This window comes from Nelumbo nucifera, chromosome 1 (assembly GCF_055504915.1).
Source record: "Nelumbo nucifera cultivar China Antique chromosome 1, China Antique-T2T, whole genome shotgun sequence".
Taxonomy (NCBI): domain Eukaryota; kingdom Viridiplantae; phylum Streptophyta; class Magnoliopsida; order Proteales; family Nelumbonaceae; genus Nelumbo; species Nelumbo nucifera.
Genome location: NC_142649.1, coordinates 37,561,637 through 37,589,082, shown reverse-complemented (window position 1 = coordinate 37,589,082; position 27,446 = coordinate 37,561,637). Strand labels below are relative to the sequence as shown.

The window sequence follows — 27,446 nt, the reverse complement described above, 5'->3', positions numbered from 1 at the left end:
TGAAAAGACAGTGAACCCCCTGAAGCCCATCACATATACTCTTAATGGGCCCAACACTTAAACTAAGTGGTCCCTGGGCCAAGTCACCTTATAAAAACCTAGGGACTGCGGGCAGATGCAAGATTAGCCCATCAGGTATTACCCTCAATGGTCTTACACTTAACCTCTCAGCCCATAATGATCATACACTGCCTGACAAGAGAGGACCTCTTCCTCGGCTGCAAGGAACAGTGCTGCACTCTCTACTCACATGGATTCTGGAAATTAAAACCTTTTGCAAACATTTTGAAACCATAATATATATATATATATATATATATATATATTTATATCCGCATATAAAATATATTTTGCAAAACAAATTTCAACGATTGAAATCGGCTGTCGGTAGTCTTGGTTTCCATCAAAGAGTGTGCATCCCCGATCATTACCTTTGTTCGACAAAGGGGCGGATCCTGTCACTATGATCACCCACTTAGATGAATTCTCAGACTGTTCCAACATACCCAGGTTTTGACCCCCGCTAAGGATCTCATTGATTGACATATCAAAGACAGCCCAATCCGACACCTAGTGCAGTATCATAATCGAGTCTAAGGGTCAGGTGTAACTTTCCAGTTTCAGTTTTGTCCACTAATCGCCAAGGTCCAGGGCAATGCTTGAAGTCTAGTCCGATTCAGGGTTTCAAGTAAACCTACACTGCATGTACCTCGGGTCTCACCCTGGCAATTGAGACAGGCCACCCCAACACTTGGCGGCACATCAGTGTCAGCCTTAGCAGGATAAATCTCCCCAAACTTGTCCAATGGCTGTGAACATTCTAAACTAACACGAGTCTCATAAGTGTCCAGTTTAAGGGTATTACACAGAAACACACCACAATAACATGAATCAAATATGTACTTTATTAATTTACAATAAATGTCATAATGTACATCAATCTGATTGGAGCTAAGGGCAACACTATCTAACAACTCACACTTGCACTTAGGTCCAATCTGGTATAAGCCGGAGTCCCAAACTTTCCACGTGTTTTTCAAACACTTTCTGTGTGAGTGGCTTAGTCAATGAGTCTGCTACATTCTCCGCTGACGCTACCTTCTGAATTAGCACGTCTTCTCTACCAACAATCTCCCGTGGTACATGGTATTTCTTCTCGATGTGCTTCGACTTCGAGTGGGCTCGTGGCTCCTTAGCTTGAGCGATAGCTCCATTATTGTCACACAACAACGGGATGGGTGATGTGCTGGACGGAACTACTCCCAATTCGTGAATGAACTTTTTCATCCACACGGTTTCCTTGGCAGCTTCACTCGTGGCTATGTATTCGGCTTCGGTTGTGGAGTCTTCCGTGGACCCCTGTTTGTTGCTTTTCCAGCAAACAACACACGATCCTATCGTGAAAACATACCCAGATGTAGACTTTCTATCATCTGGATCTGATTGGAAATCGACATCAGTATACCCCTGGATCTGTAGTGAGCTACCATCGAATACCAGACAAAACTCTTTTGTCTTTCGAAGTTACTTAAGTATATTTTTCACAGCGGTCCAGTGCTCCTGCCTTGGGTTGGCTTGGAATTTGCTTACCACACTGATTGCCTGAGTAATGTCAGGACGAGTGCCCAACATGGCATACATGATGCTCCCTATGGCTGAGGCATAGGGAACGTCCTTCATGCCCGCAATGTCCTCAGAAGTCTTCGGAGACGTCTTTTTGGAGAGAGTGACTCCGTGCCTGAAAGGAACATTTCCCTTCTTGGAGTTCTCCATGCTGTATTTCTTGACAATTTTGTCAATGTAAGCCAACTGGGATAATCCTATTATCCGTTTCGATCTATCTCTATAGAGTCGAAGACCCACTATATAGGAGGCTTCTCCAAGATCTTTCATGGAGAATTGCTGTGAAAGCCATACTTTCACCGTAGTCAACATTCCTACATCATTCCCAATGAGTAGAATGTCGTCTACATACAGAACCAGAAACATAACCTTATCCCCACTGGACTTCCTGTAAACACAGGGCTCATCCGGATTCTGCTCAAAGTCAAACTTTTTGACAGTGGAGTCAAACCGGATGTTCTAACAACTAGAAGCTTGCTTAAGTCCATATATGGATCTGTTTAATTTACATACCATGTGTTTCTGACCTGCAACTATGAAACTTTGCGGTTGCTGCATATAGATATCTTCAGTAAGATCTCCATTCAGGAATGTAGTTTTGACATCCATTTGCCAAATCCCGTAGTCATGGTATGGTGTTACAACTAGCAGGATCCGAATGGATTTAAGCATGGCCACGGGCGAAAAGGTTTCCTCATAATCGATGCCCTCTGTCTGATTATACTCGTTCGCCACCAGACGAGCTTTGTAGGTCTCAACCTTACCATCGGGGCCCTTCTTCTTTTTATAGATCCATTTGCAACTAATTGCTTTTACCCCGGGGGGCGGATTTACTAGAGTGCAGACTCCATTGGTCTCATTGAGTCCATCTCAGCTCTCATGGCATCTTCCCACTTTAAGGAATCTATGTCCAACATAGCTTCCACATAAGTCACGGGATCCTCCTCACTAGTCAAGGCTTCCACCAGGTAATTATCCTGATCATAGCCAAAACGGACTGGTGGCCTGGATACCCGGGTAGATCTTCTAGGTTGGTCAATACCTGGAACCTGTGGGACACCTCCCATTGCTCCTGAGCTCTCCTCATCAAGAACAACTTCTTGACGATGGTTTTTCAGGATAATCATCATCCAAGAAATGGGCATTTCGACTACAGAACACCTTCTGTTCTCCTGGGTCATAGAATAGGTAACCCACATAGCCTTTGGGGTAGTCTACGAATAGACAACGACTTGTCTTGGATTCCAATTTGTCCGCACTCGTTCTATTAACGTGCGCAAGACAACCCCAAATCTTTAAGTGTCAGACACTTGGTTTCTTTCCGGTCCAAAGTTCATATGGAGTGCTCGGAACCGATTTGGTTTGAACTCGATTCAGCACGTATATCGCAGTTTCTAATGCGTAACCCCAAAAGGATGTGGGTAACTCTGAGTGTACGAGAAGTGACCGGACCATATCTAATAAGGTCCTATTCCTCTTCTCTGAAACACCGTTAAGCTGTGGTGTAGTCGGAGGAACCAACTGTGATACTATCCCGTTGACCTTCAAGTAGTCCCTGAATTCGTCAGAGAGATACTCGCTACCTCGATCCGATCGAAGGGTCTTAATTTCTCTCCCTAACTGTTTCTCGACCTCTTGTCTGAACTCCTTGAACTTTTCAAAGGATTCGGACTTGTGTCTCATTAGGTACACGTAACCATACCGAGAATAATCATCGGTAAATGTAATGAAATACACGTGCTGGTTACGAGTCCTAACACTCAGGGGACCACATACATCAGTATGTATTAGGTCAAGCGTGCCCGTACATCTTTCAGAGTTACCGTTAAATGGTCATTTCGTCATCTTACCCTGAAAGCAAGGCTCACAAGTGGGAAGATCTTCTATGGTTAGAAAATCCAAAGGACCATCCTTTACCAACCTTGTGATACGATCAATACTGATATGGCCAAGTCGGTAATGCCACAGGCACATGGGATTAATTGTATCACGGATTCTTTTCTTGGGGATATTAGCCGACGTAGTTTCGGCTATGCCCTGTCCTTCTTCTGCTTCTTGGACTTGGTGGCTTTCTTCTGTGGAATTCAGAAAAAAATACATTTATGTTTATTAAAAAAGATAAACTTGGAATTCAAAATTTCAAATGAAATTAATTGATTTATTAGGCTCATTAGATAATTTAGATTTTCAATTGGTTAGAGAAGTAGTTTGTGCATTTAAGATATGGAAATGCAATCTAAAGTTCTAATTTCTAAACAATTAAATTATTAAAAAACATAGTATCAATAATTCAAATAATCGAATTGTTTAATATGTTATATGTCAATAAAAATTAAGAGACAAGATCTGCAACTTGCATACAAATTACAAAGCATTTAATATCATAAATAAGAAACAAGAGTACAAATATAAAAGATTTGCAATTTGCATACAAGTTACACCTACTTCTCGAAGTCTCCATGGCTCACACATAACACATTCAATATAAAAATTAGTCATTTAAAATGAATAAGCCAATAAGAAACAAGAATGCAAATATAAAAGAAAAACTAGAAGACAACTTACCTCTCCAAGTCTCCATGTTGTTACGCTTCAATACAACAATCACTAAACCACTGCATCTAGACATCTAGTAAATGGTAATCCACACATGACACATCACATTCACATCATTTTATCAAGACTCGGTATTAATAAAAAACAATTACAACTTAAACTAAAGTCTTAGACAAAAGCAGAAAGAAAAAGAATAGATGTTCAAGCCTTTAAAACAAGGCTGGATGAAATAAATTAAAGTCTTGGTGTCTAACACTATCATTCATCACTTATTTTCCCATTCACTCTGAAGGGATGAGAGATCCATCATATGGATGGCCGAACCCTACAGGAAGGTTGGGTGAATTTCAAAAATTTCTCTCTCCCATCTGTGACTTGCATTCATTTTAGAAAATTGCATTTTCAATGGTCGTTCTTGAATCCAAAACCGGACTAGATTTGAAACCAAAAGAGAGGAGAGGGATATACCTGATACGAAGTAGCAGTAACTCCCAATGAAAGTGTTCACGCCCAAGGAGAATACAAAAACCCGCTTCCACCGAAGATGACACAGTGCTGTTCACGGGTCGGGTTGGGTCGGTTTACTGCGGTTTTTCCAACCGATCCGACCTGGTCGGGTTACTGGACATAGAAACCGAAGCCCACCTAGTGTTAAGCAAAACCGACCTGGTCGGTTTGAGTCGGGTTGGGTCGGTTTCGGTTCTAAGTTCATCCCTGTGATAAAATCTTGCTAATTTTAAAAACAGTCATAAATTGAACATCATTTCAGCCATCTATGATAAAATTTAAATGAAAAGTTGATCACAAAAGTTGTTCATTAATCACTATTCACTAATCCAAAGTTTCTTGCAACCATTCAAAAACTAGGTGGCCTAATGGGCTTTGGAACTTCATGTTTGAACTAGGAACTAAGTCGGTTCAGTTTGGGTCGATTTCGGTTTTCTTGTGTGAAAACCAAAACCGACCCGAATAATCGGTTTAAGAATTTGCACAACCTGAAACCGACCGATGCTGATGAAAACCCGGCCGACTCGGGTTGGGTCGGTCCGGATTGGTCAGTTTGGTCAGGTTGGGTCTAATTATGAACAGCCCTAGACACAATGTGTAATGAAGTAGGATCAGCAGGATGGCTCTTCAGTAAGAACCAGGATCCTTCAGCAAGAATCGAACAGGGGTTGGTGTGCACGACTTTAGATTGTTTCTTCAGCCAATAAACAATATCAAGAACCTTTCTTGATGAATTCCTCAAGAGGAGATCGAACTGGGTAGGGATGGCAAGAATAGGAGAGAATTCTGTAGATTGCTGTGTTGTTTTACTAAGGGATTCGCCCCCTTTATTTAGCCTTCTTAAGATCAACCCCCTAATCTAATTAGGAGAGAGTTCCTTAATCCAAATCTGATATTTGGATCTGGACTCTTGAATGGATAATACTTATCTTATCCTAATCAGTTTATAAATCCTATCTTTCCTCTTTTTAATTAACTAACTTAAGCCCAATTCGAATTGGGCTTTAGGCTCGTTAAGCTTATGTGCTCACTTAACCTCTTAACTTGCTGCCCAGTTGGTTTTCTTTGTATGGCGTGGGACCCAAACATTGATCTACACATCAGCCACATGGGTTCAACCTAGCCTTTGTTACAAGGCCTGGCTGAATTCACTGTAGGAGACAGTGAACCCCTAAGTCCATCACCATGGGCTCTTAATGGGCCCAACATTTACACTAAATGGTCATGGGGTCCAACCACCTTATGAAAACCCAATGACTGTGGGCAGATGCAAGATTAGCCCATCAGGTATTACCCTCAATGGTCTTACGCTTAACCTCTCAGCCCATAATGATCAAACACTACCCGACAAGAGAGGACCTCTCCCTCGACTGCAAAGTACAGTGCTGCACTCTCTACTCACATGGATCCCGGGAATTAAAACCTTTTGCAAACATTTTGAAACCATAATATATATGTATATCTTTATATAAATATATTTTGCAAAAACAAATTTCAACGGTTGAAATCAACTGCCGGCAGTTTATGTTTCCATCAGAGAGAGTGCATTCCTCGATCATTCACTTTGTCCGACAAAGGGGCTGATCCTGTCACTGTGATCACCCACTCAGGTGAATTCTCGGACTGTCCCAACATACCCAGGTTTTGACCCCTTCTAAGGATCTCACTAATTGGCATATCAAAGACAGCCCAATCCGACACTTAGTGTAGTACCATAATTGGGTCTAGGGGTCAGGTGTAACATTCCAGTTTTGCCCATCTATCTCCAAGGTCCAGGGCAATATTGGAATTTGGTCCGGTTCAGGGTTTCAAGAAAACCCACACTACATGTACCTCAGGTCTCACCCTGGCAACTGAGACAAGCCACCCCAACCAACTTGGCAGCACATTAGTGTTGGTTTTGGTAGGATAAATCTCCCCAGATCTATCCAACGGCTGTGATGATTCTAAACTAACACGAGTCTCATAAGTGTCCAGTTTAAGGGTATTACACAAAAACACACCACAATGACATGAATCAATTATGTACTTTATTCATTTAAAATAAATGTCAAAAGATACATCAATCTGATTGGAGCTAAGGGCATAACTGTCTAACACACTCTTCATTTCTATAATCTTCCTTGTCATTTTCTTCATTTGGAAGTTCAACTTCATCTTCATCAACATTGGAGTTGTAGTCCCCAATGGCCTCTTCTTAAAAAAACCTTCTTCTTCAACCTCTCTATCTTCCAAACGAAGTTGAGAACTTGAACCTCCTCTAGACCTTCTTGCATAGGTTGATGTTGTTGCTCTTACTTGAGAAGTTGAAGCTGGACCAAAACTTCTATTTCTTGTATTCCTATTGGCTCTTCAACTCTCTTGATGTTAAAGAATCATCATCAAATGCTAACTCATTTTCGGCTTCACCATCTTCACATGCCATCTCCCCCAATAACCATTTATTACTCTCATCTATATCTTTTAAAGATATAGGGTTGGTGAACTATGTGAGTCAAAGTTTTTCTGATCAATAATAGTAAATTTCATTAAAAATTCAAGAGAAAAGAAATACAATAAGAGGAGGCAACGTTTCTTAACTCTCCTCAACAAACTTAATACAACAATTACAATTGAGCCCAAAACAATTGACTTCTTCCCACCCTTTGTTTTGCTAGAACATCAAAAAAAGCATTAGCAATTCGTTTGACCAACTAAATTTCACCTCCATATTTTGTGGCAGCCACTTGAATTTCTTCTTCGCACCATTGAAAATCTAGAAACCATTTCCCTCCTTTTGCAACCAATCCCTACTAGCTTTGAAACACCTTCTATTATCAGCTTACTCAAGTTCATATCCTTTTCCTTTTGCACTGCCTCCATAACAGCCAAAATCTCTGCCCTTAGTGAGTCACCCACACCAATTGGACCTGAGAATAATAGTAGAAGGACGTGGGTTACCTGCACTACTCCCATCAATATTTACCTTGATGTAGTCATTAATTGGCGGAGATCATAGGTGCAGTGGCCTTGTGACAATCTAAACTATCCACTTCCTCTCAGTTTTTCATAATATCACCTGAAGAGAAATCAGCAAAAAGCTCCAAAGATTTAACCCAATGGACCACTTGAATCATGATAGTCTCTACAATTTCCTAATTGCTTCTTTCCTTATCTGCAAAACTTCTTGAATTTCCTTTTTCCTAAATGTTCCAACTCACTGCAACCCTTAAGCACTTCCACAATACTCTTCCCCTTTTCTTAGGCCACCTAAAGAAAGTAGAAGTAAACAAGCTTTGCACATTAGGCAGAAGTAAACGGGCTTTCCACTAGCCTTGCAAAGAACACATTAGGGGACAAGCACCACCTTGGTCTTTTTCTTTGGAGTAGATCACAAGTATTTATTCTGATATGGATGCGTTTATTGGGAAGAATTATCGCCATCGGCAGCAGCAGTGATTAGTCCATCTTATCTTATTCTTATCTTATTTGTTCTTATCTTATTATCCTTATCTTATCTTATTTGTTTCAGTAAGGATTAGTAGGAAGTCTGATCTATCTTAAGTAAGGAGTCTTATCTAGGGAGTCTTTATCTATCTTATTTGTAAGTAGTATAGATTAGCAGGGAGTCTTCCCACAAGGAGGACTCTTATCTCTTGTAATCTCCTATTTAAGGAGCTGAGAATATTGAATAAGATCATCGAAAATTTCAGTCAAGAAAGAGAGCAAGGAGAGAGTTGGGTGATCTCTTGGACAAATCACCATTAAGGCGCCAAGATAGGTTCATCAAGAGCAGGGAGGAACAAGGGAAAATAGGAGGCTTTCCCCGCAGATCAACCCGTGACAAGATCCTATTCCCGGGCCCATAACATTTTGGTAATAGAGCCAAACGTCCAGGGTCCACGAACTGGAGCACAGGCTTGTGGAGAACAGCACGGAGGTGCGCGAAATCAAGGACGATGTCCGAGAGTTACGACGCTTGATGGGGTTGTATTTCTCCAACATGGAAAGGAATCCGGAAGGGGCTGCAACCACAAACAGCCGCCGACCAGATTTGACGGAGTCGTCTGGCGAACAGTAGGTCGTCTCCCGGGCAGCCGCGGTCGTTCCCAAGTACAGCAGGCTGGAGTTCCCTTCTTACAACGGCACCAGAGATCCTTTGGGGTGGCTATACCAATGTGAACAGTTCTTTCGCAACCAGCGGACGGAGGACAGAGACAAGGTAAGCCTAGCCGCATTCCACCTGACGGAGGAGGCGCAACTCTGGTTCTATCGATTGGAATAGGAGGAACCCGGGCTCAGCTGGACCCAATTCAAGTCCTACAACCTCCTCAGGTTTGGGCCCCCATTGATGAGCAACCCGTTAGGTGAACTGATCAACCTCAAACAGACAGGAACGGTGGCTGAATACCAGCGCCAATTCCAGACCCTCCTTGCCAGAGCAGCTTCGGTACGACCGGACCAGCAGGTAGACATGTTCACCGCAGGGTTAGCAGAACCCTTGAGGGTGGATGTGGAGATGCAACAACCCCCCAACCTGGTTACAACCATGAATCTAGCTCGCGCCTTCGAACGGAAGCTGCAGCTCAGCCGAACCTTCAGCATGGGGCGGTCGCCGACATCATGGGCACCCCGAAAACAACCGGAATGGCCCCTTCTACTGCAACCAATCGAGAACAGAAGCCTCCAACGAGTAACGCTCCCAGGTTGACATCCAGTACGAGAAGCAGCATGGTGGCACCCCCCATTAAACGCCTGTCCAGAGATGAGATGGCAGATCGTCGGGCAAGGGGGCAGTGCTTCAACTGCGACTATCTTTATTCGGCAGGACACATATGCAAGAGGCTTTTCTGCCTCCTGGTGGACGAACAAGAGGAGGACGAGGATGAACCCGTAGCGTTTGAACCCGAGATCTCCCTCCACGCAATCATCAGAATAAAGACCTCTCAGACTATGCAGTTCCGGGCACGGGTAGCAAGAAAACCAGTACGGATCCTCGTTGACTCAGGAAGCACACACAACTTTGTAAGTGAGCAAGCTGCCCTCCAAGCAATCAGGGATTGGCCCAAACCCCAATCCGCCAAGGCTCTCTGCGGGTTCCTGGGTCTGACAGGATACTCGCAAATTTGTACAAAATTATGGCTTGTTGGCTGCCCTATTAACCAATCTGCTAAAGAAGAGTGCCTTTCATTTGGACGACGCAGCCGATGCAGCTTTTGCAAGTTTAAGGGATGCCCTCTCCTCCACCCCAGTTCTGCAATTGCCAAAATTTGACCTCGAGTTTACAATCGAGTGCGATGCATCCGGAATAGGTATTGGAGCCGTATTACAGCAACAAGGGCACCTGATTCTTGGGCCCATAACATATTCTTTCCAGGAAGACTTCCCAACAAAAACCTCCAGTTCTTGGAGGGATAGGTTTACACTGAACCTCCTTAACAGGAAAAGGAAATCCCAGACTATCAAAAGGTTGACGTATAGCCTTGAAGAATGAGGCATAAGAAAAAAATACCAAAGGACAAAGTCCAAATACAACTGTCAGAATTTGAGGGATCCAAAAAAAATCCCATCAAGGACATGAAATAAATCCACAACATCATTTAATTCTGAATCTCTTACACCCTTCTCAAACTCAAATCCTAATCAAACCCAATTCTTGAAGCAACTTGCAAGGTCAGATTATCACGGTCTCGTGAGGTGGCTCGCAAGATTCAACCAATGCTGGCCTCACAAGGCAACTCGTGAGGTTAGAATAATTGCATCTTTGCAAGGCCAAATTAGTTCCGCTTCATCTGCAATCTTCTGTTGCGTTGGTTGTGAGGCCTTCATTTTGTCATCCAGTCTAGGTCTCATTATGCATATCAGTGAGGACTTGCTTCTTTACCCTTAGATATATACTTACTGTCCTAAAAGAGGTTTGCAAATCTGATCGGATTTCAGATCAAACTCAGATGTAAGTTTTCAATAATTGGATTGGATTTGAATTTTGCTGAATCCAATCCATACCTGATCCGATTACGGCCCTACTCGCATTCCCACCACTTGTTTGCTGAATCCAATCCATACCTGATCCGATTGCTGAATCCAATCCATACCTGATCCAGTCCATACCTGATCCGATTACGGCCACTACTTTAAGATCTATCCCATTCCCACCACTTGTTTGTTTTAGTAGGTTCACCACTATTAACCTGGTTCGGGTCTCCTCTTTTCATTGCCTTAGAGGTCTACTGGTTCACCTTCCCTGAGCTTAGAATATCTGACCACTTAATAAGGTCCTTAAACACCACCTGTGCATAGGACCTGCCACACGTCATTTTTTCTGCCCTTGGGGGTTTCTCCTTTATGATATAATTGAGGCTCTCCTTTTGCTTTTTTCTACATTCATCTCCCCTGAAGTTGTATAAGTTCTTCTAGGAATCTGACCTGTATCTGTTGGAATTCTCAGCTGTTATTCTAAAATTGTGGGAACAACCAAGCCCATTTGAATTGTCCATTCCCAAGCTGCAACATAGCATTTGTTCATATTGTTTGGACTGTAAAACACCCATAAAGGTCGAACCTTGCTAGGGTTTCATTTCTGAAAATGAATTCTTTTAATAGTCCATGTACATGAGAATCAAAATTCTCTTTGGAGAACGCAATTCTCGTAGGGACGATCTAGCCCTAGATGATCCAATTTTCTTTTCAAAAATTAAACAGTGCACATCTGATACGGAGACCACAAAATGCAGCTCCCAAAGTGATTGTTCATGTCCCAAATCCAAGCCTAAACCAATCTCCAAGCTGAAGATGGCACAACTATAATGGACAATTTGACTTTGCAACATTATGTGTGCCAAATTTCACACCAACTCCTTGGTTTATGTACAACTGTGGACCACTTTAATTATCTGGGTTTTTGCTAGAAAAACACAAAGGAAAACAAGAGAGAAAGGTCTTATTAATGGCCTGGTCAAACTAGGGTTTTGGTGCCAAAAGAATGCAAGAGATGTTGTAGTTGATCTCTCTCTTTCTTTTGTCTTTTATAGAGTTGCTAATTCTATTTCTGATGTGGTTAGGAGTTTCAAAATTTGACTTCTCATTAGAAGTTCTCTAATTTGGCAATACTTCTAATTACATTAATAATAAGAGAGATCCAAACCTAAACCCATAACCAATTCAACCCAAATAACCCATATGCACTTGACAACTTAAGTAGTCATGTGACTAATCTTACTACTTAATGGGCTAGGCCCATAACTTAAGTGGTTCTTTAATTACATTAGTTGCAAGTCAATTAGGCTTGAAATTGTATGGCATGGGAGCCACAAAATACATGGGCCGAATTTACTAGGTAAACCTAGTGAATCCCTAAGCACGTCGAATTGGGCTTAGTATGGGCCCAACACTTAAGTGTAAGTGATCTTTGATTTCAGCCACCCTTTGAAGCCCAAAGATAATGGATCGATACAAGATATAAACTCATCAGGTTTTAGCCCTAAATTGTCTTTTTCTCTTAACCTCTCAACCCAAAATATTCAAACACTACTCATAAGGAAGGACCTCTTCCCTGATTGCTAAATGCAGTGTCACACCCTCTACTAAAATGGGTCTCAGGATTAAAACCTTTTGCAACTTTTCATAAAATAACTTATTATAAGCCTAGTTTTTAAGGCGACAGGTGCCTAGTTGCCTAGGTGATGGATTTTTTTTAAGTAAAACCATATAACCTAGGGTAGTTCCCTAGATTCCATAACCATCTTTTCTTAACAATTATCCATAATTTTCATAAGAGAACTATAAATTTAATGTTTTAAGTTTAGAAAATCAACATTTTATGAGAAGAAAAGGAACAAAGGAAAGAAAATTCAAAAAATGTAGGGGCTGAACTCCTACTTTTGCTATAGGAAAAGAAGAAAAGAAAAGGTGGAAGAAGATCTGTAAGAAGAAAATGTGTTGATTAGACAAAAGTTTAAGTTCTTCCCTTGCTTATTGGTTCGGGTTCTGAAATCTTTGAGGATTCAATCAAGTATAAAACTTCAATATGATATGCCCCGTATCGGGTGTATGGTATTGTATCTTTGGTGCCCCAATAAACATGTTTACAAGTGTTTTCGAGAACCCATTTTTTAAAATAATATATATATATATATTTAAAAATGAAACTGAAAACCAAAGAAATAAAGAAATAGGAGGAGTATCATTATAAGTATTGATACACCTCTGCCGATACACAGAGGCGTATCGATACTTTGAACCATGGGTTCAATACAACAGTTAGAAATGTTTGTGTTGATTAAACCCTAACAAATAAGAAAATAATAAAAAGAAATTAGTACATAAACACGTAAAATGAGTATTATAGTTTAATAATGCCTATTTTATAATTATAATGTCAAAAAATAAAAATATAAAAGTATTTTATAACATAGTGCACAGAGCTACTTGGCAACTGGGCGAGGTGAGCCTCCAAGGGCACCTTGTCGCCTAGGCGTCGCCTTGACAACTATGATTACAAGTATAAATACATTTTGCAAGGTGATTTCGAAAACATGTTAAAACCCATTGCCAAATGTTTAGGTTTCCATCAGAGAGTGTTAACTCGAATATTCTCTGTTGAGCAGAAGAAGAAGAAGAAGAAAGAAAGGAAGAAGGAGAAGAGAAGAGGGTTCAGACTTAAGGCCTCACTAGAACTGCTTCATGCGAGTGAATCATTTGTGTTTATACTATACTGGCCGTACAACACAAGAGGTCTACAAAATTACAAAAATACCTCTGCGGGCACTAAACCTATGTACAGTACATACAATACATTTGTCAACACTCCCCCTCAAGTTGGGGCATATATATCAATCATGCCCAACTTGTCACAGAGATCTTGGTGTCTAGAATGGTTTAGCCCTTTTGTAAAGATGTCTGCTAGTTGGTCTTCAAAGCTGATGTATGGAGTGCATACTTTGCCTGTGATGATTTTCTCTATGATAAAGTGCTTGTCAACTTCAATGTGCTATGTTCTATCATGTAGTACCGGGTTAGCAGCGATACTTATAGCTGCCTTGTTGTCACAGAGTAGAGTCATGGGTTTGTCCACTGGAAAACCCAACTCTCAATAGATTCTTTATCCACATACCTTCGGCTACTCCGTGTGCTATTGCACGATACTCAACTTCAGCACTGGCTACCACGGTTTGCTTCTTACTCCTCCAAGTAACAAGGTTCCCTCCTACAAAGGTGCAGTAACCACTAGTAGACCTTCTATCACTTTGAGATCCAGCCCAATCCGCATTTGTGTAAATTTCAACTCTCAAATGTCCATGTTTCTGGATTAATAAGCCAGCACCCGGGAACTTCTTGAGATACCGCAATATTCTCTCCGCTGCTTCAAGATGAGTGGACAGGTGCATGCATGAACTGGCTGAGGACACCAACAACATATGCTATGTCTGGACGAGTCATAGAGAGGTACAACAATCTCCCTACAAGCCTCTGAAATTGCTTCACATCTTTGAGAGGTTCACCTTGGCTGTCACTTAACTTATGGTTGGGGTCAATGGGAGAGTCAGTTGGCTTAATTTCTTATTTCATGGCATTTGTCCATTCTGGTACTGAGAGAGCTTCTGCCACATTCTTGGGAATAGGGATACTGTCAATGGAGGTAAGGAAGGCACGAAATGAAGGTGAGATGTTTTCATAGGAAACAAAGTTGGAAATGGGGTGTTTAGTGGTGCACGACCTAACACCTTTCCTGTGGGCAATAGGAAGGTCAAGATCATTAGCAACAGGGAGGTCAGGACCATCATTGGGAGTCAAGTTACCTGAGTGAGTATGATTTTCCCTCGAGGAATTTGATGGCACTTGAGGTACAGCTTTTGGATTCTCCACAGCTCTTGAACCTAGTTGACCTTTACGACGACGAGAAAAAACACAGAAAGGTGGAGGATCAAAAGGAGAAGGGGAAGGAGGAGAAGGATTAGGAAGAGGAGGAAGCTGAACTAGTTTCTCCTCATGTCTACACTCCCCCTGAGGAGAAACAGGAAAGAAGGTCTCATCTTCAAAGAAGGTAACATCCATGGAGACACAGAATCTCCGAGAAACAGGATCAAAGCAACGATACCCTTTCTGAGAGATTGAGTAGCCAAGAAATATGCACGGGATAGCACGAGAGTCAAATTTCTCTCGGGTGGAAGATAGGTTTTGGACAAAGCACCGACAACCAAAAACACGAGGAGGGATAGAATGAAGGGGGGCCTTAGGAAAGAGAAGCTGATGTGGGGTTTTGTATTCTAACCAACGAGAGGGCATTCGGTTAATGAGGTATGTAGAACAAAGGACAGCTTCAAGCCAAAATCATTTGGGAACATTCATGTGGAGTAGTAGACCCCGTGCCACTTCATGGAGGTGTCGGTTCTTCCGTTCAGCCACACCATTTTGTTGTGGCGTGCGGGCACAAGAGCTTCGATGAAGTGAGCCATGTGAAGCAAAGAACTCCGTGAGGTCACTATGAAAAAACTCTTTTGCATTGTTTGACTGAAATATTTGATTCTCGGTCTGAAATTGGGTGAAGACCATCCGCTGAAAATCTTGGATAATTTTTGGTACTTCCTCACAGGTTCGCATTGGATATACCCAAGTGTATCTGGAATAATCGTCAATGAAGGTAATGAAGTACTTGTAGCCACTCTCAGAAGGTAAAGTAACAGGGCCCCACACATCAGAATGCACAATGTGAAAAGGAAACTCAGATTTACTATTTCTTTGAGGAAATTGAGTTCTACAATGCTTACTTAACTGACACGTTTGACAAGAAAAATTAGAAACAGACACCGACTTACACAGTTCTGGGAAAACAACTTTCAAGGATTCGAAGGACAAATGACCCAGACGACAATGCCACAAATATATTTTACTCTTTCTGAACTGACTCATAGACTCTGTTACATGAAGGCCAGCCGTATTCTCTAGCATGTAGAGTCTATCAACCATATGTCCCCTACCAGTCATCCTCCCCGAGGCCAGATCCTGAATCACACAATAGGAAGGGAAAAAGGTCACAGAACAGTTTAAGGAATTTGTAACACTACTGACTGAAAATAAATTCATAGGGAATTTTGGAACATGAAGAACATCAAAAAGAGTAAGGCCGAGGGGAAGAGAGAGAGTTCCTTGACCAGCTATGGAAGTGTATGATCCATCAGCTAGTCTCACTTTATCTCTTCCAGAAAGAGTGTGATAAGTTTGAAAGTAAGAGGACATACCAGTCATGTGTTTTGACGCTCCAGAATCAATGATCCAAGGAGAGTCAAGGTTGTGAGAAGCAACATAGAAAGCTATGGCAGGATTACCTGATGTGGATGCAAAAGAGGTGGTGGAAGGAGCATCCACTTGGTGAATTGCTCTACCATAAAGCTCCAAATGGTCACGGAAGGAGTTTATAATATCCTCCCTTCGGTCAAATCCAGAGTAGCTATGTTGGCCATGTGGTGTTTGAGTCACAGTAGAAGTGGAGGGCTGATTCTCTCGAGTAACCATGTTGTCCATGTGGTGTTTCTTGGTACCTTGTTGCCCGAGCCTTCTAATTACATTTGAGCCTTGCTTCTTAGGTAGATTCTGAGCCCACTTTGGTTTCCCATGGAGATCCCAACAAGTATCTTTGGTGTGCCGGGGCTTCTGACAATTAGTGCACCACAATTTTTCCTTATCTTCTGCTTTCTTCTGGAGATCCCCTCTCTTGGAAGAAGGTCCACCACTAGTAGAGTTTCCCCCCTTTGCCGCCAACACAATTGCATCCCCTTTGGTGTTGTTCATCAAGTTTCTCCTTCTCTCTTCAGACTAGACAAGAGCATAGACCTCCTGAATTGAAGGAAAATCCTTAGAACTTAGAATTTGTACTCTGATGGATTTATAGATAAGATTGAGACCATGTAAAAAAGCAAACACTCTTTGCTGTGAGACAAGTTTCTTATACAGTTTTGCATCTTCATCACACTACCAATCAATATTCTGGTAATGGTTCAACTCCTTCCAAACAGTGGTCAAGTCAGAGTAATAAACTGATAAACTTCTATCCCCCTGTTGACAAGTAGATGAGGTTGCTTGTAGTTGATAAATCTTGGCATAGTGTCGAAGTTCAGAATATGTGGATTTTGCCTGTTCCCAGATCTCATTTGCAGTTTCAGCCCACATGAAGTTCTTCCTTCTTTGCGGTTGCATGGAGATCAAAAGCCATGACATAACCATACTATTCTCCTGATCCCATCTATCATGTTCTGCATTTCCAAAAGGTGGTTCTTTGATTCTTCCATTTATGTAGCCTATTTTTCCCCTTGCAGTTATGTATAACTTGATCCCTCTTGACCACTCTTGGTAATTTAACCCATCAAGAGGAACAACAGCCATAGGGAACGATAGGTCACTGCTCCCACTCATTCCATTCTGCATTGTGGAGATTTCGGATGTAGCTGAATCTTCAGTGTTCTTGATTCTAGGTTTAGAAGTACACAAAACCAAAGGCACACTGCCTTACAGAGCTGCTACAGTCCACAACTAGGCACTTGCTGATTTTCGGTTTCATAGAAAACCAAGCACAAACACTGCAGCTGCAGTACTAGTTTGTATGACCTACACTTTGTAGGAGTCCACAGAACAATATACGAACACTGCACTTGCAGTGTAACCAGGTCTGAATGACCTACAGTTTTACAACTTTCATGAAGCTCTCTCAATAGGAACAACAATACATGTGGTGGTTCACCACACCTAATCGGCTGATATCCACTTTCCAGGGCAGCCGAACAGTCACTTAGGGTTTAGGGTTCATCAACAGACCCTTAGAGAGCTGAATAGAGCAACACACAATCGGAGGAGGGAAAAAAAACAGCCGAACAGTCCCTACTCAGATTTTAGGACATTAACAGTCCATCGAAATAGTGCAAGAAGAGAACCATAAACAGAGAAACTTCAGTTCAGTACCTAGGTCACCCGAACTGTGAATAGGCAGTACACTCATGGACTCAATCTTCTCTGTAGGCCAGAACCCTTCTTCGTACATCTGGGATGGTTTCCTACAGTCTTCTTAGCCGAGCAACTCCAGTCACCAGCACCTGGGCTGGAGGATAAAGAAGAAAAAACTTGTAGCAGAACCCTTTTCTGCGCTTGGAAGTTGAACAGTCTGCTTTCTTGTAGCAGAACCCTACTCGGCGGTGGAGACTAACCGCAGCACTAGAGATTGCTTCCTCTTGTCTTCGAGCATCAGGACTATAGCTTCTACACAGCACTGGAGAGGGACCTCAGCTGGTTGTTTTCCAAGCTTGGTCGGTTCTGCTCTGGTACCATGTTGAGCAGAAGAAGAAGAAGAAGAAGAAGAGAAGAGGCTTCAGACTTAAGGCCTCACTAGAACTGCTTCATGCGAGTGAAGCATTTGTATTTATACTATAATGGCCGTTCAACACAAGAGGTCTACAAAATTACAAAAATACCCCTGCGGGCACTAAACCTGTGTATAGTACATACAATACATCTGTCAACATTCTCTTTGTTTGACAAAGTGTCTGATCATTTCACAATGATCACCTAGTTAGGTGTATTCCAAACTATTCCAACATACCAGGTGTATTTGACCCTTAGAGGATCTCATTGGTTGGCATATCAAAAGCAGCCTAATCCAAACTCTAGTGTAGTATCATTATCCAATATGGGGTTAAGTGCAACTTTCTAGTTTTGCCCATCTGTTTTTAAGGTTCAAGGCGTAAATAGAAATTGGTCCATGTTTAATGTTTCTCATGTTTAGTGTTCCACCAATTTGGCAATACGTCAATATTAGCCTTGTTGGGATAAACTCCCCAAGGTTATCCAAAGGATGAGAACAGTCTAAGCTAACATAAGTCTCATAAATGTCTATTTTAAGGGTAATACACAAAAAACATACCAAACACAAACATGAAATAATAATAATAATCTGATTTCATTAAATAATAAAAGGTAGAATACATCAGTCTGATTGGAGCTAAGGGCATATACTGTCTAATACTTCTTTTACCCTTTCATCTTCCATCCTACACCCCTCTAATGGTGTAGCTTCAATAGATCTTGACCTTTCTAGTTATTTCCTCTAGCTTCACTCCAATAAGCTTCCTTGATTCTGAATGGAGGTCACCCAGAAAAGGTGCTTCCAAATGACCACCAGAAGCTGCTACAATGGAGAAAAAGGTTCCTTACCGCTACAAATGAAATGGCAGGCCAAGGACCCTAACTGCCACACCCATCTTCAGGTTCATCTCTTTTGTATTGGCCCTAGGCCATCATTTAGTGTTTGTCAGATTGCTGAAAGGAGCTTGTAGAGATACTACTGTTATTTCTGGCCTGTCCTCCACCAAATCAAGCAGAGCTTTATGCTTCTCAAAAGGAGTGGTAATCATTGTGCCCTTCGGCTTCAAGTTGTTAATTCAGATTGCTGAAAGGAGCTTGTAGAGATACTATTGTTATTTCTGGCCTGTCCACCAAATCAAGCAGAGCTTTATGCTTCTCAAAAGGAGTGATAATTATTGTGCCCTTCAGCTTCAAGTTGTTAATAACAATATCAGCTATCTCATACCAATCCTTCACATTGAAATTAGTGGAGTCCCAGTTATCCTCGTTATAGCTAGTTACTAGATTGCATTTCCCACTATAACTCACCAGAGTCATTGCCTTTGCTGTCTCATGAACCTCCTTTTGCTTAATGATCTTTCATCCACCTCTACCCCAAAATTATCTGCAACAGTGGCTTTTTCCAACAAAAGCATAAAATCCTTGAGTAGGCTTGCAAACTTCTCCAAACCCTCGCTTATTTTCCTTCAGAGATACAAACAATTTATTTTAGTCCACCAAAATTTTCAGCAAGATCTATGAACCATCCTTTAGTGTTGGTCTTTCTTTCTGCAATGAACCTTCTATCGCCTTCATCTAGAGAACTTATTCCAAACTAACTCTTTTTTTGGTGGTGATGGTGTTGTCCAGGAACTTGTTAAACTAGGGATGTAAATGGATCAAATTTGAATCAAAATGAGCAATATCCTAATTCTAACCTGGTTAGAAAATTCGATATTCGAATTCGAGTCAGGTCATATCTGAATTCGATTTGATTATGTTGACTCTTGAATTTGAAATCTGATTTCTGAATACCATTTGATAGCCACCAACAAAACCATTGCCATCTTCACTTCTCTAATCTTCAAAGAAGTCGTCCTTTTCACTCTAATCTCCTTAAATAGAAATCTTTTGGCCCTTTGCCTCCATAAAGGCCCCTTGAGACAAGGCCAAACAAGTCTATGGTTTGGGGAAATTCCCTTGACCTAAATTTTGGGCCCTATATATTAAAAGGTTGATTTTGTGATTTTATTTGTAGTTCATTTTATATTAGGTTTAGGGATAAGATATTAGTTATTTTGTAATCACTTTTTCTAATGGAAACTTTGATATTTGAGATCCTATTTGTGAAAACTAAGGGTCCATTTGGTTCATGGTTCGAATTGGAATCAAAATCCCTCGGAATTGGAATCAGAATGGTCTATTTCCATAGTCTGTTTGGTTCAGATAGGAATCGGAATGAGAGTTGGAATCAGATGGAATGGGATTTCATTCCCGAGGGAGGGGGAGGGAATGGCCATTTCACCAGGAATGGAAATGGGATTCCAATTCTGCCCAACCAAACAGTTGGAATCAGAATGGCCCATTCCGATTCTAGTTCCAGTCTTCTAGACCTCTATTCCCACAAACCAAATGGGCCCTAAGGCTTCAGGTATTTGAAAGGTGTTTGATATTGTTTAATTTAGAAGTTAATAGACAGAAACCTAGGAATGGCGGGAATAGGTGAAGGGAGCAATTAGGAATTCAAAGAGCAGGATCTTGGCTTTATATTCAGGGCCAATTGGCAATACAAACTCTGTGAAGATTGAAGTGTTGGCATTACTGAATGGGCTCCAGTTGATAAAGCATTTGGGTTTTAGACAGGTGGAGGTGGAAGGGGATTCAAAAGTGGTTATTACATGGTCTACTTGTAATAGACATATTTCTTTGACTCTTAAACATATTTTATGGGAAGTTGAAAGGATAGCAATGGATTTAAGTGCTGACTTCAAGTGGGTTAGAAGGAATGGGCTAGCTGATGTCTTAGCAAAACAAGGTGTTGCAAGGCAGCAATTCTACTGGGCTTCATTGTAATCTAGATTGTGTAATTGGGGATGACATCTTGTAATCAATTGTTCTAATCCACTTATAGTCATTTTAACAAAATAACTTTTTGCTGATAAAAATAATTAAAAGTTAATAGACCACTACTAGTATACGAACATAAAAAAAAGGCAATTTAGAAACTTTCAACTTGGAAAGTTAAGCATCCAAGGGAGGTAAACTAACTTTACTTAAAAGTTCTTTATCCCCAGCCACTATCTCTCATTGTTTTGGGTCCTTTTGAAGGTTGCAAATAACTTGGAAAAGATTGAAAGAGACTTTCTTTAAAAAGGGTGGTGGGAAGACAAGAAAATCCACCTTGTTTACTGGGCTAGTGTTTTCTCCCCAAGCACATGGGTGGATTGGTAACCTATCAAATTAAAAATCTGAATACTACCCTGATGTGTGTGTAGCATTGGAGCTTTTGTTAGACAGTTATGCCCTTTAGCTCCAATCAGATTGATGTACCTTTTTGACATTTATTGTAAATGAATAAAGTACATAATTGATTCATGTCATTGTGGTGTATTTTTGTGTAATACCCTTAAACTGGACATTTAATGAGACTTGTGTTAGTTTAGAATCTTCACAGCCGTTGGATAGATCTGAAGAGATTTATCCTGCCAAGGCTGACACTGATGTGTCGCCAAGTTGGTTGGGGTGGCTTGTCTCTGTTGCTAGTGTAAGACCTGAGGTACATGCAGTGTGGGTTTTCTTGAAACCCTGAACCGGACCAAAATTCCAGTATTGCCCTGGACCTTGGAGATAGATGGGCAAAACTGTTAAAAAATAAAGGATGGCTAACACAATGAAAAGAACAGTAACAAGGCAACGAAATTAGCAGAAAGGGCATATTTTATTCACTGCATAACCAGAATTTAAATAGCAAGAAAACATAACAAACTATCAGAGATTCTAGTACCAAACACCCCTGATATGACTCCTAAACAATAGCAAATACAACCCAACTGAAAAGACTAAGTCATTCTCCTAAACAATAGCAAATACAGTTCAACTGAAAAAGACTAAGTCATTTTTTGACTAACTCAACAGTAAATAGTTTCTACATTAATCTTTAACAAAAACTTGATTGTTACACCTAACCCCTAGACTCGATTATGATACCGCATTAGGTGTCGAATTGGGTTGTCTTTGATATGCCAATCAATGAAATCCATAGAGGGGGTCAAAACCTGGGTATGTTGGGACAGTGCGAGAATTCACCTGAGTGGGTGATCATAGTGATAGGATCAGCCCCTTTGTTGGACAAAGTGAATGATCGTGGATGCACTCTCTCTCATGGAAACCTAAATTGCCGGCAATTGATTTCAACTGTTGAAATTTGTTTTGCAAAATATATTTATATAAAGATATACATATATATATTATGGTTTCAAAATGTTTGCAAAAGGTTTTAATTCCCGGGATCCATGTGAGTAAAGAGTGCAGCACTGTACTTTGCAGTCGAGGGAGAGGTCTTCTCTTGTCGGGCAGTGTTTGATCATTATGGGTTGAGAGGTTAAGTGTAAGACCATTGAGGGTAAATACCTGATGGGCTAATCTTGCATCTGCCCACAGTCCTTGGGCTTTCATAAGGTGGTTGGACCCAAGGACCATTTAGTGTAAATGCTGGGCTCATTAGAACCCATGGTGATGGACTTGGGGGTTCATTGTCTCCTACAGTGAATTCGGCCAGGCCCCACAATCCTTTGGTTTTCATAAGGTGGCTGGACCCAAGGACCATTTAGTGTAAATGCTGGGCTCATTAGAACCCATGGTGATGGACTTAGGGGTTCATTGTCTCCTACAGTGAATTCGGCCAGGCCTTGTAACAAAGGCTGGGCTGAACCCATGTGGTTGATGTGTAGATCAATGTTTGGGTCATACGCCATACAAAGAGAGCCAACTGGGCAGCAGGTTAAGAGGTTAAGTGAGCACATAAGATTAATGGGCCTAAAGCCCAATTCGAATTGGGCTTAAGTTAGTTAATTAAAAGGAGGCAAGATAGGATTTATAATCTAATTTGGATTAGTTGAAGGATAAGATAAGTCTTATCCATTCAAGAGTTCGGATCCAAATATCAGATTTGGATTAAGGAACTCTCCTAATTTGATTAAGAGGCTGATCCTGAGAAGGCTATAAATAAAGGGGGCGAATTCCTCAGTAAAACAACACAACCATCTTCCTTTGCAGATACTTTGGCAGCAGGGGGTGGGAAGGGATCAGATGTTTTGGGCTAATTTGTAATCTCTTTTTCTTGTTCTCTTGGGGAGAGTTAAGTCACTTTCTCTCCCCAGAATGCTGTATGTAATCCTGATTTTTAATAATATAAGTTTCTGTAATTGATAAAAAAATAGCAAACCATCTTTTCCTGCACTCTTCAGTGAGAGCAGACTAATTTGGAACCATTTGCTGGCTAACATGCACCTGAACTGGGTTTTCCCTGGCACAATTCTTGATTTCTTAAATAGCTGATTCATTGAGGGTCTTTCAAGTAATGGTAAGACTGTTTGGAGCATGCTCCCTGTGGCTGTTTTTTTGGTCTATATGGATGGAGAGGAAGAGCAGAACTTTTGAAGGACGACCCTCTCAAATTGATGAAAGCATACACATGTCAGCTAAAATCTTTTGTTGGCCAAAAGCTTCAAATCTTTCGACTGATACTCTCTTTTTTGTATTTACTTCATTTACTGATATTTTGTGTATTCTCTCATTACTGCCAGTCTCTTTAATGGGTTTACCCATTCTAGAAATCAAATACAATATACTTCTCAAAAGAAAAAAAAAACATAAGAATCTATAAAAAATAACAAAAAGGCATATTTTAGAAAGGCACATGTGTTGTGAAAGGTGCTATGCATGCGTTCAGGTGTGGCGCATGCCTTAAAATGCACCTTACCTGCGTCCCTAGGCACACCTTTTTAATCACAAAGTGTATGTTTGAATACAAATGCAGATTCAGAAGAAAAGTGGTGGTTGATATATGTATATTGGTTGTAGAGTGGGTTCTTAGTCGCTTTGAATCCAAAGAGAAAAGGTTTCCACTAGGTTCAAGAATACTTGGAACTGGATGACTGGGTACTTAGTTTTTCTAATGGCCTTTTTTCTTTTTCATTTTGTATAAAAATTGATTGTTATTTCATCCATCTAAAAGGTTCATTGTAATTTCTGTTGTATATGGTGAAATCTTGTCACCAACGGCGTTTTTTTTTCCTTTTAATTAAATTTCTTTTGCTTTGTTATTAAGAAGTGCTTAATGAAATTTCTTTTGCTTCGCTACCAAAAAAATCGATTGTAATGTTCTAACATCATTCATCTGAGGATTACCATCTAGAATGCTTCTCTTTTTCTTTCCCTCCTTTTCATAGCTTCCCTATTGTATGGACTTGAATGAAGGGTAAAGTGAGTCCAATCTAGTGAGCTCTTCACTCTTCACAAGCCCTTTCCATCCTCTCCATCCTTTGATGTGTTAACTTGGTTAAATTTTCTTGTTTTTATTATATTTCGTTGTTTACATACAGTAGATACATCTACGTGACTGCTATATATTGTTTTGTTCTGTGGTTTAGAGTGGTTATTCATGTTATAGACTCGTATTACTCCTAATTCAGGGACATCTATTTCCTGTGGACAAGGCTTTTGTGTCTAAAATCTCCAGTTGATTTCAACTGGTTATGATTCTCATATTCAATTTTTCTGATGTCATGCTAAAATACTTATTAACATGATTAATATTGGAAGTTGACCTATTCCATAGAAGGAATATCCAAGTCTTTGATGTTCTTCCTAGATCATTCTATACTGGTCTTGTTTTGTTTTGTTAATTATTTTGTACCATTGATACATTTATCTTAGCAGTCTCTGTAGAAGCATAACTAGACTAACATATACCTCAGATTTTACTTGTTATTTATTGATATTAGTGATGTGGTTCAACTGGAAATGACACTCCTAGACACAAGTCTTTTGTTCATTATTTTTATTGGTTGATCTTTTTCTTTTGGCTGGTTTTTTATAAATTGTGCCATGAAATGCTGATTCTGTTGTTTAATAGCATTCGTGCATGTTATTCTTTTCTTTGGTGTTTCGGTGGCTTGGATTATTTGCTTGTTGATTTTTTGTATTTTGGATTTTTTTTCTAGACTTGGTTTCAAGGTTTACATATACTAATTTTGGAGTTTGTGGCATGCAAAATTTTATATGATTATTGATCTAGGAACCGATTGAGATCGAGGCAAAGGCTTTACGTATTGGAAAGGCAGTTGCAGTTATTAGTGTGGAGCTGAGGAAAAAGAGCACAGGGAAGATTATTGCTCAGGGACGTCATACCAAGTACCTTCCTGTCTCTAAAATGTGAAGGGCCTTCTACTTTGCATCTTCCATAAACTTGAAACCTTACTTCAGATGAAGGTGCTGCCAACCTTACTACATTTGTTAATGTATATATAAAACGACTTGGAGGAGATGCGAAACCACTACAACAAATAATCTAGTACATAAATTATCAGATTCGAGAACATGAAAGGGTAGGGGGAAGTACGAAAATCCCTAGCAATACCATAAACTGAAAAATTGTTTGCATAGTAAAAGGCCCTAGCCATTCCACAGAAACTTGGGAAAGAATCTGCAAGGAATTTGCTTCAACTCTACATGTGGCTCTTAAAGTAATATCACGGTCCTTTTTTACCTCCATGATCCGTTGTTATTGGTGTTGTCTTCTTTTTTCCTCTTCTTGAGCTCTATGATAGGTTTGAATCATGGTTTTCGAACCGTTGTTGACCCAGATGGTTGGACCGTTTAAAACTGCACAGGCAACTGGTTCCCTTTCACCCATGACCCAGTCTTTTGCCAAAAACTGTTGATTTAGTCAATTACCCGCTGACCCAGGCAGTTGAATCGTTGACCTGTTTGATGCAGACAACAGATTTTGACCATTTTTGTTTTAATTATTTTTTTATTTGTTAAATTGCAATGGACTGTTCTTTTAAACCAGACAGGTGAACCACTGACCAGAAACCGGTGGCCAAAGCGGTTCCGGTTTTGGGTCAGTTTTCAAAACATTGGTTTGAATTGTTATTAGATGCTTCCTTGGGGCAATGCTCCAAATTCAAGTGATGAGCATTTCGTTAACTTCTGACTGGTATATTCTACATTATATAACATTTCTCGTACGGTACAAGTAATTATTCTTACTATGCTCAAATTGTTAGATGCAAAAGTTTGGCCTATGATATCTGTGCATTGTTTTGAATATGCTTTATTCAAATGCATTTGGATTACAAATTGCACTATATTTGTTGGTTTCCTTTTCAAATATACCTGAAATGCTTGGATCATATCAGGAGGAATGAGAAAGAGGACTTCCTACACAATTAGCAAACACTAGGTAAATAATAGGGGAACTTTTGTTTTTAAGTTGTCTAACAATTCATTTTGTAGGTAGCCTTGATATAAGTTTATTTTTCTTTGAAAAGATGGACCAAGAAGAGTGCATACTTTGCAATTTTAGTAAAAATAGTAGTAAAAAAGGTGGTGCAATCAAAACATATAGTAAGGAGATGCTCCATTTAACTACGGTATCTTGGATCAATCATCAACGATGGGAGAACAATGAAATAGGGCATTGCCTATAAAACTAGAGCATCAATGATAATAGAAAAAATCAAATAAATATTAGATTGGTTGAAGTAGAGAGGTGCACCTAGTATACTAGGTGACTGTGTAGGTAGGGTAAGGCTTGGTGCTGAATGAGTTTCAATACGAGGATGATCTCTATTTATGGGAGAAATCTTGGGATTTTAAAATGTAGGAGATAAAGGTGCTTGTGACCTATTGGGAAAGGGAATATTACATTTGTTGTCAATCATTGGGTGCACCATTGGGGTTTTACCACATGTCTCATGGGGATCTTCCTAAGGATCGGCTTTCTTTTCACTCGAGAGTCTTCATTATTCACGTGTGCTTCTGCCTCTTGTGCACCCTACTTAATTGACATGGCATTTGTGACGTCATCGCTTGGTGGGCAATATCTTGTTAGTCACATGTGGTGCCTTGCAACATTTGTCCCTTTGGAGTCATGCGCGTAGGTGTCGTCTAGGTGTGGTTCTTTAATGGGTCGTGAATTTATCGCATGTCTGAATAGGTGTTGGACCCTATCGTGGGTTTGGCCATGGTTTCCTTTGGCTCAAGCTATGAGTGGGCTCACTGAGGGCGTGCGGTGAACTGTAGGTTTATCGTAGTTATGCGATGTGCGCTGTGAGTTCATCGCAGAACTTGTAGTGAATTGCAGGTTCATTGCAACAAGAAAGTTGACTATAGGCTATTCGCATAAAGCCTCGTGGTATTAATTTAGTGTTTGATGTTCTCTGAGGATCTGAGCAAACATTATATACCTACCTTAGCCCTTGTTTATTAGTAAGTGGGAGTTTGTTGATAAGTACTTGCCTTCTCGTTTTTGGGTTTTGTAGTGAGTTCGCTTGTGTGCGTTGGGTCTGGGGATTTTTCATATTTTGTAGTTTTGTATAGATCTTGCATGCCTTGTGTCTGTGGTGGTAGTTTCTTACATTTACGGTTTAGCCCCTTGTCTTTTGATA

The 27,446-nt window shown here is 40.5% G+C and overlaps 1 protein-coding gene across 1 annotated transcript in view; it reads left to right on the top strand.

Annotated features, from left to right (window-relative positions):
* Window positions 1-25,545, top strand: part of LOC104608309 (uncharacterized) — a 37,484-nt gene extending 11,939 nt beyond the window's left edge. Inside the window, exon 3 of the mRNA XM_010274258.3 lies at window positions 25,070-25,545. Coding sequence (XP_010272560.1) covers window positions 25,070-25,210 — 141 coding nt within the window. The 3' untranslated portion in view covers window positions 25,211-25,545. The remainder of the gene's footprint in view (window positions 1-25,069) is intronic.
* Window positions 25,546-27,446: the final 1,901 nt, after the last annotated feature.